Source organism: Rhinatrema bivittatum, chromosome 2, assembly GCF_901001135.1.
Source record: "Rhinatrema bivittatum chromosome 2, aRhiBiv1.1, whole genome shotgun sequence".
In the NCBI taxonomy this organism is placed as follows: domain Eukaryota; kingdom Metazoa; phylum Chordata; class Amphibia; order Gymnophiona; family Rhinatrematidae; genus Rhinatrema; species Rhinatrema bivittatum.
The window spans coordinates 648,447,693-648,463,347 of record NC_042616.1 but is presented as its reverse complement, the minus strand read 5'-3'; the positions used below and the strand labels follow the sequence as shown (position 1 = coordinate 648,463,347).

Genomic DNA, 15,655 nt, shown 5'->3' with positions numbered 1-15,655 from the left:
AGTACCTGAATGTAATCCACTTTGAAGCACTGAAAAAATTGCAAAAAGCGTAATATAAATCTAAATAAATAAATAAAATTATTCAAAAGTTGGCATTTATCTGGATATCTGAAAAGTTATCCACATAAATGCCTTTGATTATCAACCTAGTTTTTAATTGGCTAAGTTTAGCTGCTCAAAAAATGGAGGCATGATTGGGTTGACGAACTTAGGGGCCAATGCAATAAATGCACGTAGAAAGCAGGCGCTGAACAGTCAGCACCCGCTTTCTTAACGCGCCCCAGGCACCCCCAAGGGGGGCGCCATGCAATATTTAAATTAGGGGGTCACATTAGCAAGGAGGCGCTAGGGTCGCTTGCGCGCTCCTAGTTCCTCCTTGTTAATAGATCCCGATCGCTTTTACTAACTTGGCCGTCTGCTGGTTATGAAAACCGACGCTGAGTTTATCGGCATCGGTTTTCCTAACTGGGCCATCCGCTGGTTAGGTGGTTTTTTCAGACGTTTCTTTAAGTTTTTCCTCCTACTTAATATTGCAACGATATTAAGTAGGAGGAAGTTCAGAAAAACAGTTTTTTCTCCTTTTCTGTATTTGTTTTAAATACGCTCAGCTATTAACGCCTGCTCCGAGACGCACATTTTTTTTTTTATCGGAGTGAATGCCTAATAGCCTCATTCACATGCATTTGCATGTGATGGGTGCTATTAGGTTCACTCCACGTTGGACGCGCGTTGAATAGGCGCTAATCCCCTTATGGCATTGCTAATCCCCTGTATTGCATCGGCCCCTTAGTTGGCTAGCACTGAAATTTCAACACTAGTCTGCTAAGTTACCCAGCTATCCCCATTTGCAGGATTAAGCAGGGTTAAGCCAATTTTCAGTGGCAACATAGCAGGCTAGGTTGCAGCAGAAATATATTTAAACTTAATTGGCTATAAAATACCCTGATAAATCTCCGCTCAGTGCTAATTAAATATTGGTCTCTATCTGAATCCAGAGCTCAAGAAAGCAAGTTGTATTCCTATTTTTTATAGCCTTCTTATCTTTACATCACTATATTCAGGAGAACATTTTCCTCTGCTCCAACAAGTTTTGAAGCAATGCCATTTTTACCAATGGATCACACTGCATCATATTAGATTAATTCTCCTGCAGATTCAAAAGTACCTACCCGCTGGCCTGGACCTCACATCTTTAACAGCATCACTGCTCTTGCTATTAACATCTGTGATCATTAGAATTTATATATGCTTAGTGCAAGGGTTTTCCAGTGAGCGCTGCAACCAGGCTTATATTTCAGGACATCTGCAAAGATTATTTATCGGTTGAATTTGCATGCATGTGGCCTTAAAATCAGACCCAATTGTGGCCCTTGAGGACCAGCCCTTGGCAAAAGGCTCTTAACGTTAAAAAACAGTCTGCAATCTTGCAGCATTTCTGTCCTTACTGTGCATTGAAAACTGAGGTAGCTCCTTTCTCTGTGACTTCAGCACATGATTAATTACCCTTCTGAGCAACCAACTTCTGGGTTACATTATTTATAAAAAAAAAACATTAAATTATCGTTCTTACCAAACCCTAACCTTTGTTATAGTACTTTGTGTTATGTGGTTGGAAATGCTTGGCAAGCAAGAGACTGCCACCTCAGCGATTTGAACAAATTAAGCGGTTGCTTCTGACTGAGTGTTTGCTATTGGTAGAAGGTAAAAGTCAAATAAAAGATTATAGATTTTAGTAGCAAGGGAAGAAAGATATGAAGAAGGAAAAGGAAAGGAAAGTCCAAATCCTAGGGCACAATTAAGTGTAAAAGCCTTACTGAAGTAAAGTAAAAGGTTAGCATACAAAAGTTAATTAACCCAAATCTGAAACATTTCCAGCAGAAAGATATTTGTTGATTTCTGCAAATAAAAATGCACCTTCTTGGAATTTATTGAAACTTTCTAGATGTTTGAATGCTTTCATCATATCCCTATCCCTCTGCTGTCTAGGGTACATTTTGAATTCCATAAGGTACCAACTTAAAGGTGAATTTTTTGAAGCAATATGTGCACCAAAACCAGGAGATGCATGTGCGGGTGTCTGCCAGATTTTATAAACCTGCCACATAATGCACACAAGTACCGATACGTGCATGTCTCGCATTGAGGAAAATAATGGGCAGAATGTGCATGGGACATGGGCATTCTGGAGCAGGTCCAAGAGATAAGCGTGTCCAGTATGTAGCTATGCATATGGGCATGTGCCCAGGCTCATTTCAGCACAAAGTTACTTCTGCTATTGATGAGGTGTAAGTCTGAATAAAACTATTTCTACCCATATATGAACGGCCTGAGGGGTCTGGGTTAACTGGGGTGAGTTCAGGCTAAAGAACCAGGGGAATCTCGAGGACATAGCTATAGACTGGGCAAACTGGTGGGCGAACCGGTTAAATTGTTTATTTGCTGGATGCGTGCATGTCATATAATTCTCTCATTTGTGCATCTGACTGCCGACATTTTCCTGCTGTGCGTGTACATGCTTAAAATAAGGCCCATACATCCAGGCACCAGGCCTAATTTCTAACATGTGCATGTACCTGTGCGCAGGATATAAAATTGCAGGGTATCCTGCCGCGTGTTCATATATGGGCGCTCACGTGCTCGCGTGTTCATATATGTTATATGGGTGCTCACATGCTTGTTTTAAAATGACCATCTTAGGCCTAGGTTTATCATAATGCTATAAAATATAGCAAAAATAGCACCTGCGATTTGCGCAGTTATCACTATGTCACTCTCTATTTATATCACTGTAAGAGGGGGCACTTTTAACTCGGAGTGGGGTTTGGTTTGTGGTTTTACATTCACAGTAGGAGGTACAAACAGCAAAATTGACATCACTGAAGATGTTAATTTTGTGTTCGAACCTCCTACTGTCCTACCCCCACTGCCCCAAACCGCACTCCGAGATAAAAGTGCTCCCTCTTACAGTACTCTCTCTCTTTTGTAATGCACAGCTACTGAGGGAAAGGTGAATAATTAAAACCAATATATGAATCCAAAAACATTTTCAACTAAGGCTAAATGTTCATATTTCAAAATGAATTGACTCACATAAAATATTGGGATTTGAACTGCTAACATCCAGTAGCACGGCAAGGACACTATCACAAGCCCACGTTGCTAAAGCTCCTGCTCATAGATGTGTAGTAACATTCATGAATTTCTAGTAGCTGCCTCAAGCAGTTGTTGACTCTTGAATTGTCATTATCAGAAAGGATATAGTTAGTCTGAGTCAAACCAAAAGTATGTGATTAGCAAATAACTGCACATGAATGCCACTGAAAGATGCAAACACTGAGGTTTTTTTTTTTTATACATTAGCACATCATTTATCCTGAAAAGTGGTGACTGAGGCCATTCCGATAATTGATTTTTCCAGATAATGGGTATTAGCTTTTTTTTTTGGCCTGATAGCTCCTCCTTACTCCTTTTTCTTCCTGCTCAATAAGAACCAGTACTGGGATCCTGGTACCATGAGCCTTCATGCACTACACATGGATTTTTCCCTTGTTTTAATATTCCCCCCCCCCCCCCCCCCCCAGTCTGGTCATTGTGGCAATAGTCCTGAGACTGACAGCCTTGTGCCTGCACTCCTTCCAGGACCCTGGGTTTTAAATTTGACCACCAGGTATTGTCCTAATTGAGCATTGCAGCTCCCCTTCCTCACCCAGGGCTATAAACACTACCACTGCAGCATCCCCAGCCCCAGCTCAGCCAAGGTGTGGTGGAAGATCTGATCCAGGGATTCAACCAGGATCCTGCTGCATGGTAGCTTGCAGCGATGCAACTGAATGACAAGCTCTGCCCAATGGGAATTTTCTGATGAATGAATCCCAGTTAATGGGAGTATTTCTGGATAACAGATAACATAAAGCCAACCAATTTTTGGATAAAAGAAGTTTTTCCTAGACAATGGATCAGGATCTAGGAACCATGATTTTTCCTGATAATTATAATGAGAGTTCTGAATAATGGATTTTCTGATAAACAGTGCTCTTTTGTATGTGCACAATTTCTAAGTTTCGCTTCATTTTAGTCTATGGGAAGGAAGGAGCAATAATGTTATGTTTGGTGGTCCGTGGGCTACTTCTGCGGAGCACCTCTCTCACCTCTAGGCCAGTTGGGTCAGAGGTGCCGCGTTCCGACGCAGTAGGGTTTTTCCGGTGAGCCCGGCTGCCGTTCGCAGCTTGAGCATCATTGTCCGAGTCAGCATGCTGCCTTGATTTGCGGTTGAGATGCCACCACTGAGTCTCTATGCAGCGCATCCCTTCTTGAGATTTAAAGGGCCAGTCATGGGAACGGTCTGATGGCGCCCTCTGATGACATCACAGCTTGGACCTATATGAAGTTGCTCCAGATGTTCCTCCAGTGCCTTGTCTCACTTAAGAAGTACATTGCCACTGCCTTCCAGTTCTGAATTCCTGTTCCTGTTCCTGTTGGCAGTCTGGTCCATCTTGAGTATGTCTCCCAGTGATCAGTCTTCTCTTGTCTGTCTGTCTTCATCTCCCCAGCTCCTGTGGCTCTCTGTCTTCCACCTCATTCTCCACCCCTTAGATTGGACGTCTGGCTTTGACCTTGGATTGGCTCTGACTCTGTCTTGGATTGGATTTCTGTCTTGTCCCTTGGACTGGATTCTGATGCTGCCTGATCCCCGCCTGCCTCTGACCACTGCCTTCTCACTATTTGTACTCTGCCTGCCACCATCATTGCCTGGACAATGACACTCTCCGAACTCTGCCTGCCCTTGACCACAGCCTAAACTTGACCTGTTCCATCCACTGCCTGCCTGACTTCGCCTCTTCCTTTGTGCTGTCCACAATGATTCTATTGTGGACCAGCCTGTGGATCTCCCCAGAGGCCTGCTCCTAAGATCAGTCAGCCCTGGCACCTGAGGGCTCAACCTAAGGGGAATGTGGGCTAGTATTGGTGAAGCTCTAGTTGGGCCTCTGCTCCGGCAAGCTCCATCCATTGACAGAGGGGACCTGTGGGGCCCCTCCCTGTAGGTAACACCAATTCCCCCTCGGCCTAAGGGTCCATATCTGCAACAAATAATCAGACAATGGGCCACTGCCAGAGTTGGAAGAGGCTGGAATCAGAGCATACCCACAAATTGGGTGAAACCAGGACCGGATCAGTCTGCACAGACAACATAAGAAGGAATCTAGTGCAACTCAAAGAATGTTCTAGGAACTGCCAGATAAGGTTTAATACTATAAAATGCAATGTATTTGGGCAGCAAAATCCCAAGGGAGTGGTATAGTATAAGCGATGAAATACTTCTAAGCATGAAAGAAGAGCAGCATCTGGGAGTGATTATATCTAGTGATCTAAAGGTGGCCAAACAGGTAGGTAAAGCAATAGTAAAAGTCAGAAAAATGCTTGGCTGCATAGGCAGAGGAATGGTCAGCAGAGAAAAGGAGGTGATATTGCCCCTATATAATTCCCTAGGGATGTGCATCCATTTTGAACGAATGCGCATTCCACAACGTATATGTCCCTATTCGTCGAATTCATGGGTCCGCGAAACACATGGGAACCCCCATGAATGCAATGTATCATTAGTGTCATTCTTTAGAGACCAGGCCGGCGGACAGAAGAAAAGAACACCGGCACAGTCAGTCACCAAGACCAGGCCGGCGGGCCGAAGAAAAGAAGATGGCTGCTGCCAGCCGCCGCCTCACGGGTCAACGAGCTGACACGAGCGTGTTCAGGCATGCACGGTAAGGTGCCCTGCCCATGCCGGAGTCTCATCCTTACCTCGCGCTTACCCTGCCCGTTCCCAGGTCCCGCTCGGTAGCCCGGCACGAGCACGTAATCCGTTCTCTCTGGCATACGCAGGAGTCTCCTCCCCCCCCCCCCCGGCTCATCCCTTTCCATCCCCCAGATTTTCTCCTCGGTCCGTGATGATCCCCCGCAGCCCCTGCCGATCTCAACCCGCTCCCTGATTAGCGCCCCCCCCCCCCCAGCCCTCCCACATAAAAGCAATATTTTAATGTAAGGAGATGATACATTGCCATACCGGGTGTCTGTGTATGTGAGAAAGGAATGGTGCTTCTGTGTGTGTGTGTGTATGTGGTGTGCATGTGAGATAGGGAGGGTGCTTCTGTATGTGTGTGGTGTATACGTGAGTCAGGGAGAGTGCTTGTGTGTGTCAATGTGTGTGTGCAAGAGAGAGAGATGGAGCATATTTTTGGCTGGCTTGTGGCTGTGAGAGAGGACATGTGTGTGATTGAGCTTGTTTGTAAGTGAGATAGACAGAACATGTGTGTGATTGAAAGCCTGTGTGTAAGTAAGAGAGAGCAAGAGCATTGTGTGATTGAGAGAGACTGGCCAGAGAGGTCGGTGACGTGTGTATGTGTGAGAAAGACTGATCAGGGAGATGACTGGTGTGTGTGTGTGTGTGTGTGAGAGAGAGAGAGAGAGAGACAGAAGAGACTGGTTGTGGTCCCTAAGGAAGAGGTCAGTGAGGACAACTTCAGCAGCTACTGCTGCTTCTGGTATGGCCTGCAAGGGAAAGGAGTAGGAGAACTGCTGGAGAGGGTAAGTAAAGGTGACTTTTTAAGTTCATTTTTCTTGATTGACTACCATTTTAATTATTGGGTAGTATGTGATGTGTCTACTGTTTGAAATATTTTATTGGTGTTTGGTAAAGCTTTCAAAATTTGCATGTTTTTAATTATTGGATATTCTATTTATCAGCTGTTTTGAAATTATTTTATTAGTATGATTTTACTATTATGATTAATGATTTATATATCTTGATTTTATTGATTGTTTCATGAGGAATGATGACATTTTTGTTTTTTCATTGTTGCACTGTATAGAGTCTGGTGTGATGCGTTTTACAGTTCAGTTGTTGTCTGCACATTTCTATTCATACTTTATGTGGCTTTATTCTGTATTTGGTGAGGGTTTGTGTTCTGAATGCAAAGACTGAGTTGAAGCATTCTTTTAATATGTGGTTTCTCTGTAGGGATCTGTAGTAGTTTTAGCTTGGCCTGTTCTGTTTTCCTGATAGGAGGTGCATTGATATTTTAGATTCTGGTGAAATATTTGTGGTATTCTTTTTCAAAAGTAGGGTTGTTATTCTTTGAGTGTTGGCAGATAGTACTGTGTTGATACGGGAGGAACATGCTGAAATATATCACAATAGGTATGATGCCATATGAATTCCAAGATGCAAAGTTTTCTTGTTGGCATCACAACAGTGCATGAAATTATCACAATAACGTATATTTAATTTTACCTCAGAATGTCACTTTTCATGTAAAATATGTGTTAAATGCATTATTTAAAATTGTGTATGGGGAGGTGGGAGTAGGGCGCCAGGCTGTAAGGTTTGCCTAGGGTGCCTAATACCCTTGCACCGGCCCTGTGCACAGCAGCAACGCTCCATCCCACCCAGGCATAGTTCATCATGTTTCAGGTCCTAGCACGCATGTTAGACTCCTTGGTCCGTGTTTCAAGATGGGTCGGGTGGACAGTACGCCCCGGTTGACAGTCGTGCCGCATGCTGAGCCTAGTCTTGTCTTGCCTCCTTTTCTTGCCCCTATCAACACCAAGGCAACCTGACTACCTCTGCTTTGCCAGCCTGTTTTGCACCTATCAAAACCACAGGGACCAGACTACCTCCGCTCTGCCAGCCTGTCTTGCCCCTATCAACTTTCTGCCACTCTGCCTTGCTCCCATACACAAGATAACTCACTCAACTCCTTGTGGTGTTCTTGCCACTATCATGGTTCCTCAGTGTGTTGATGCTAGTCTTTCTGCTGCTTTGTCCCTTTATTGGCACCTTGTGGTTTTTTCTTACACCCATTCTGCTTGCTATGTTCCCCCTTAATTGTGCTGTAGGATGTTGATGCCACTTGTTTTGCCACTTTGCCTGTTGTGCTGCCTTTGAGGGTTCATGCATCTGTTATCGGGGCCCTGTTTTGAAACTGTGGTGTGTTTTTGACACTCTCGCTGCTGCTTTGCACCTCTGTTAAAGCACTCTTGCCACTCCTGGTACCCCTTTGCCCCTTTACAGTGCCTTAGGCTATTCATGCCACTTTGGTGCCATTTTGCCACAGTCTAAGTACCTTGGAGCTCTTTTCTCATTCTGATGTTTGCTCCCCAGACGTTTCATCAGAATTGATAAGAAAATCCCAATTCTGCAGCCAAAAATAGGCTGCAAATACTTCCCCCATTGACTTTAATGGAAAATGAATCAAACGAATCAAATGAATCAAACGAATCGGGAAGTTTACCAGAAAACGAATGTAATGAATTTGGGTCCTGGTAAAACATATAAGAATCAAAACAAATTTTTCCTTCTGCACATCCCTATAATTCCCTAATGAGACCTCATTTGGAATACTGTGTACAGTTCTGGAAACCACACAATCAAAAGGATACAAATCAGTTGGTTCAGAGGCTACTAAAATTGTCAGTGGTCTTCATTCAAAGCATACCTTAGAGGAAAGGCGAGATATGATAGATGCATTTAAATACCTCCAAGGTTTCCATGCACAGGAGGCTCTAGAATGATAGAGACATGGGATGAAGGTGAAAGGAATTAGAATCAGGAGTAATCTAAGGAAATATTTCTTTACTAGCCGTTAAGCCCGTAACAACGGGCTACATTTAAAAAACATTTTTTCGGGCCATTTCCTTCCCACTCCCTCCCCCTCATTCTCCCTCCTGTCTCCCTCCCTCCCCCTCCCCCTTCCCCCCTCCCCCTCCCTCTCCCTCTTCCTCCCTCTCCCCCTTCCCCCTCTATTCTCCCTCCCCCTCCCTCCCCTCTTCCTCCCTCTCTCCCCCTCCCCCTCTATTCTTCTCCCTCTTCCACCCTTTCCCCCCCTCCCCTTCCTTCCTCTCCCTCCTCCCCCTTTCCTCCTTCCCCCCCCCCTTCCTTCCCCCTCCTCCCTCTCCCCCTTCCTTCCCCTCCCCCTTCCTCCCTCTCCCCTTCCTTCCCCCTCCTCCCTCTCCCCTTCCCTCCCTCTCCCCCTTCCCCCTCCCTCTCTCCGTCCGCCCATCTTCTCCCTCTCCCCCTTCCTCCCCCCTCTTCCTCTATTCTCCCTCCCTCCCCTCCCCCTCTATTCTCCCTCCCCCTCTCCCTCCCCTCTCCCCTTCCTTCCTCTCCCCCTCTCCCTTCCTTCCCCTCCCCCTCCCCCTCTCCCTTCCTTCCCCCTCCCCCTCTCCTTTCCCCTCCCCTTCCCCTCACTCTCTCCTCCCCCCACTCTCTCCTCCCTCTCCTCAGTCACTCCTCCCCTCACTCTCTCCTCCCTCTCCTCAGTCACTCCCCCTCTCTCAATCCCCTCCCCTTTTAGATCATCCACAACCGGCAGACGGAAGATCTCCGGGGGGGAGGTCCCTCCTGCGCGTGCGGCGCCGCTACTGCTCATCGTCGCTGCCGCCGCTACTGCTCCCCCCACTCCTGCTTCTCACTGCCGCCGCTTCTGCTCCTTGCCGCCACTCCTGCTTCTCGCTGCCGCCGCTCCTGCAGCCCCAGCGCCATTTTTTTTTCGGGCACGCTCGGCTCTGACCGACGTGCTCGCCCGTGCATGCGCGGTAGAGCTGCTCTCTACTGCGCATTTGCGGGCTGACGGTCAGAGCCCATTTATAAGTTAGATAGAGAAGGTGGTGGATGCATGAATGGCTTCCCTATGGAGGTGGTGGAGACAAGGATAGTAACTGAATTCAAGAAAACATGGGATAAACGCAGAGGATCTCTGAGGGAGTAGTAGATATTGTAAAGCTGAATAGTTGATGTGGATGGGCAGACTTGATAGACTGTATGGTCATTTTCTGCCATCATGTTTCTATGTTTCTTAGATGGTGCTTCAGTATTTCTTCAGTTTTTTGGAACTAAGGATCCTCCAGGTTTATCCCATACCTTCCTGAAGACTGTCACCGTTTTAGTCTCCATCACCTGCTCCACTTAGACATTCTACACAGAATAGGTGATTGAAGCCTTTTAATACAGTTTGAAGTTGCTAATTTGGTATAATATCTATATCTTCCATTTCTGTATGCTCTTCAACTGTTATGACATTCCAAAACCATAGTAAAGATATATCAAGCAATTATATGCTTAAAATATTGAAACATTTGAGAATCAAAAGTGCCAACATGAAACTGACAGTCATGTAGAAAAGTATGTATTTTGGCCAGACAGGAGTCCTATAACTCCCCTCTTACAAATAATGAAAACTTATGCTTGGAACCATAAAATATATTTATCCATGGAGAACAATCTTAGCCTCAAGGATTCCAGATGATGATGGCTGAAAAATGAAATTTTGTTGTTAAAACTTCATTTGGCTAAAATAATTGTTTTACAATGCAAGCTTTAATATGTAAGCAAGCTATAGGCTACAACATAAAGGAAACCAATGGTGCTCTTTAAACCATGAATGCCAATTATCAATACCAAAAATCAATTAATCTATTAAACCTGTTTTCATGTACACATTTTCAAACAGAAGTATCTGGCATATTGGAAAAGTCATGTGATGACAGACATGTTCTGATGTGCTTGGATACCAGAAAGTAATTCATCAAAAAAACCTGCATACTGTTTGCTGATTAAGGGGAAGTAGCCATACAATAACATACTTATTTATAGAGTGAATATTTAAGAAAAAAAAAGGCGCTATCTACATTTACCTACTCTGATCCCAGTTGGCCGCAAAAAGCAGAAGGATCTTCCGTCCATAATGATCACGGTTTTCCAGCACTCCAGGGAATCCATCCATGAGGGCTCGTTTGATCCCAGGATCATCTGCCTTGAAGTTTTTAAACATATCCAGGTTTAACTGGCGGTATTGGAAGTACTGGGCCAACAATCTGAAGGCTTCTGTTTGGCTAAACTTCCTGGCACGGAGAAATCTCAAGATAAAGGCATCATCTGTGCGCAGAAACCCAATATCAGGCCTGGTGATGATCATGTCCCTGACTTGTTGGATATCCTGATGAAGAGTGTCTGGATTCTCACTCAGTTCTAGGCGTGCTTTCTCTATAGTCTCTGGACCAAGACCAGCTTGTAAATGGGTCATCTTTAGAAAGGTTCTATTCCCAGATACTTTAATTTCTGATAATCTATCAAGGAAAATACTGATCCCATTCACGTAATGATCTATTGCAAATACGATCCATTCACAGTCTTTTGCTATCCAACCTTTCTTGTCAAAAATGCAAGTGGGCGGTCTTTGTCATATCCTCCACTTTATGTGCAGCAGACTGCCCATGCTGCCAGGTGCAGTTTCTCTAAAGGATTTCATTTACATCATATAATCCCTGCAAAAACAAAATGAACATTCAAATCAACAGATTCTTTAAAGGGTAAGATTCTACTGCATATGATTAAAAACATGCCTTAGGTATTTATTTCTGTATATTTTATGGGCTGCATAAAAACATTTTTTTTAATCTAGTTTTCCTCCTGCTCTTTTGGTTTTCCAGGTCAATTTAAACCAGGGGCTTGGGTCTGGCACCACGAGCCTTCATTCACTACTTCCTGGAGATCTTTTTCCTCCTATTTTATATCCCTTTCCCAATTTACTTAGTCCAGTGATTGAAATCACAGTCCTTGGCCGGGGGCCATGCATCCTGGTCACTAAATCTAGCCACTAGATGTCGCCATCGAGTGATGACTATTAATCCCTCCCTCAGAAGTTATGAACACTACCTCCACAACATCCCCAGCCAACCTCGAGAGCGAACGACGTGGGAGCCAGAAATCAAACCCATATCCTCCATAGGATAGTGGGCCAGGGTCGGCCCTGCATGGTAGTTTGTTAATAGGCTACACCACAAGCAGTGTTCCTTTAAAGCTGTGCAGGAGTCTGGCACCCACATCCCAACAGCCATCTCATTGTTTAAACCGTGAAAGGCAAAAATTGCCCTGTTCTGTAAAATTCAAACCTCGAGACAGCAGCAGCATGCCTGCCAGTGAGAAGATGAGCTGTGGACTCTCAAGCAGCTTTGAAGCTACATTGATTATTAAATAGCAGTTTTAAAAAAAAAAGGAGAAAAAGGAAAAGAACAAAGTTTCGAGTAGTAATATCAACTAAAATAACCACAAATTCAGAGCTGTGGCTACCCTATGGCCACTAAGGAGCAGCAGCGTTCCCTTCCAGTGCGGCATGATGCTGCAGAAAGCCTGCCTCCTTCTCATTCTCTTCTGCGCCCGTTCTCGGGCTCAGGAGCTGCTCTGGTAGAGCACAGTGGGAGCAGCTTGCACTTGCTGCTTGTGACTAGAAAGAGGCCTGAGGGTGAAGGGCGGTGCAGCCTTCAGTTCCTTCCCCCACCCCACATGAACTGACGGTGATCTGAGCTGGTGCAGTGGGCAGCCCTGATGACTGTGTGACTGTATCAGGCAGCTCCAGGGGCTTTCCTGAACATTGGGCAGAGGGAGGCAGCCTTAAGGATGAATCAAGTTGAGTAAACAAGCAGACTGACTTAAGTGTCTCATCCCATATAACGCCATGCTCTCAGAAGTAAGATGGAGGGGATGGGTGTGACCTTTGGGAGTAGGGGCCAAAGTGTCTGAATCATCTCTTACCTGCCTATGTCTGGAGGAGGAGGAGAAGGTGAAATCCTAAGGGTTCACTGCTTGCTTGGCCAGTCCTTTTATTTTATTTTTGTTATCTTACTACATTTCAGCCAGGTCTTAAATGAAAGAGAAACATGTTGCTGTCATTGTTTCCTCCCTACTAAATCTGGTCAGGGAGAGGCAAAGGGAGAGAGAGTGAGAGACTGGTGGGTGTGAGTGGGGCACAGAGGTGTGTTTTATGTGACTGTGTGTGTGTGTAGTGATTTTTGTCTGCATGTCAATTATTTTCCCAAGCCCCCTTAGCCTGCATGGTATGTGAATGTGAGGCATGGAGAGAATCAGAGGAACATGATGGCAGAAAAAGACCATGTGGCCCATCTGCTCTGCCTATCCATCTAATTTATCTAGCCCTTACAATAACCATCACTCTCTCAGAGATCGCCTGCATTTATCCCATGCTTTCTTGAATTCAAATACTGATTTTGTCTCCTCCACCTCCACAGAGAGGCGATTCCATGCATCCACTACCCTAAGAACATAAGAATATGCCATGCTGGGTCAGACCAAGGGTCCATCAAGCCCAGCATCCTGTTTCCAAAGGTGGCCAATCCAGGCAAAAAGTACCGGGCAAGCACCCAAAAACTAAGTATATCCCATGCTACTGATGTTAGTAATAGCAGTGGCTATTTTCCAAGTCAAACTTGATTAATAGCAGGTAATGGACTTATCATCCAAGAACTTATCCAAACCTTTTTTAAACCCAGCTACAGAAACTGCACTAACCACATCCCCTGGCAACAAATTACAAAGTTTAATTGTGTGTAGAGTGAAAAAGAACTTTCTCCGATTAGTTTTAAATGTGCGACATGCTAACATCATGGAGTGCACCTTAGTCCTTCTATTATCCCAAAGAGTAAATAACCGATTCGCATTTACCCATTATAGACCTTTCATGATTTTAAACACCTCTATCATATCCCCGCTCAGCAATCTCTTCTCCAAGCTGAGCAGCCCTAAACTCTTTGGGGCGGATTTTAAGAGCCCTGCTCGCCTAAATTCGCCCAAATCCGGGCGGATTTAGGCGAGCAGGGCCCTGCGCGCCAGTGAGCCTATTTTACATAGGCTCACTGGCGCGCGCAGACCCCGGGACTCGCGTAAGTCCCGGGGTTCTCCGAGGGGGGTGTGTCAGGGGCGTGTCGGAGGCGGGCCCGGTCGTCGCTGCGTTTAGGGGGCGTGTCGGCAGCGTTTTGGGGGCGGGTCCGGGGGCGTGGTTACGGCCCGGGGCGGTCCGGGGGCGTGGCCGCGCCCTCCATACCCGCCCCCAGGTCGTGTCCCGGCGCGCTAGCGGCCCGCTGGCGCGCTGGGATTTACGTCTCCCTCCGGGAAGCGTAAATCCCCCGACAAAGGTAAGGGGGGGGTTTAGACAGGGCCGGGGGGGTGGGTTAGGTAGAGGAAGGGAGGGGAAGGTGAGGGGAGGGCGTTAGAGGATTCCCTCTGAGGCCGCTCCGATTTCGGAGCGGCCTTGGAGGGAACGGGGGTAGGCTGCGCGGCTCAGCGCGCGCTGGCTATACGCAATTGATAGCCTTGCGCGCGCCAATCCAGGATTTTAGTGGATACGCGCAGCTCCGTGCGTATCTACTAAAATCCCGCATACTTTTGTTTGCGCCTGGAGCGCCAACAAAAGTACGCCAACGCGCCTTGTTTGAAAATCTACCCCTTTAGTCTTTCCTCTTAGGGTAGCTGTTCCATCCCCTTTTTCATTTTGGTCACCCTTCTCTGTACCTTCTCCATTGCAACAATATCTTTTTTTGAGATGTGGCGACCAGAATTGCACACAGAATTCAAGGTGCGTTCTCACCATGAAGCAATACAGAGGCATTATGACATTTTCCTTTATTCACCATTCCCTTCCTATTAATTCATAACATTCTGTTTGCTTTTTTGTCTGCTGCAGCACACTGAACCGACGATTTCAATGTGACACCTACATCTCTTTCCTGGTTGGTAGCTCCTAATATGGAACCTAACATTGTGTAACTACAGCATGAGTTATTTTTTCCTTTATGCATCACCTTGCACTTATCCACATTAAATTTCATCTGCCATTTGGATGCCCAATTTTCCAGACTCACAAGGTCCTCCTGCAATTTATCAGAATCTGCTTGTGATGTTGTATCATCTGCAAATTTGATTACCTCACTCGTCATATTCCTTTCTAGATCAGTTATAAATATTTTGAAAAGCATGGGTCCCAGTACAAATCTCTGAGGCACTCCACTGCCCCCCTTTCTCCAATGAGAAAATTGTCCATTTAATCCTACTCTCTTTTTCCTGTCTTTTAACCAATTTTTAATCCATGAAAGGACTGCCACCTATCCCATGACTTTTTACTTTTCGTAGAAGCCTCTCATAAGGAACTTTGTCAAATGCCTTCTGAAAATCCAAATACACTACATCTAACTGTTCACCTTTATTAACCCCTTCAAAAAAAGTGAAGCAGATTTGTGAGGCAAGACTTGTCTTCGGTAAAGACATACTGACTTTGTTCCATTAAGCCATGTCTTTCTATATGTTCTGTGATTTTGATCTATAGAACTCTTTCCACTACTTTTCCTGGCACTAACTGGTCTGTAGATTCCTGGATTGCCCCTGGAGCCCTTTTTAAATATTGGGATTATATTAGCCACCCTCCAGTCTTCAGGTACAATGGATGATTTTAATGATAGGTTACAAATTTTAATTAATAGATCTGAAATTTCATTTTTTTAGTTCCTTCAGAATGCTGGGGTGTATACCATCCAGTCTGGGTGATTTTCTACTCTTCAGTTTGTCAATCAGGCCTACCACATCTTCTAGGTTCACTGTGATTTGGTTCAATCCATCTGAATCATTATCTATGAAAACATTCTCCAGAACGTATATCTCCCCAACATCTCTACCACATCTTCTAGGTTCACTGTGATTTGGTTCAATCCATCTGAATCATTATCTATGAACACATTCTCCAGAACGTATATCTCCCCAACATCCGCTTCAGTAAAAACCGAAGCAAAGAAATCATTTAATCTTTCCGCGATGGCC

General features: G+C 45.2%; 1 protein-coding gene across 1 annotated transcript in view; it reads right to left on the bottom strand.

Annotated features, from left to right (window-relative positions):
* CLVS1 (clavesin 1) overlaps window positions 1–11,075 on the bottom strand; it is a 164,666-nt gene extending 153,591 nt beyond the window's left edge. Inside the window, exon 1 of the mRNA XM_029591365.1 lies at window positions 10,687–11,075. Coding sequence (XP_029447225.1) covers window positions 10,687–11,075 — 389 coding nt within the window. The remainder of the gene's footprint in view (window positions 1–10,686) is intronic.
* Window positions 11,076–15,655: the final 4,580 nt, after the last annotated feature.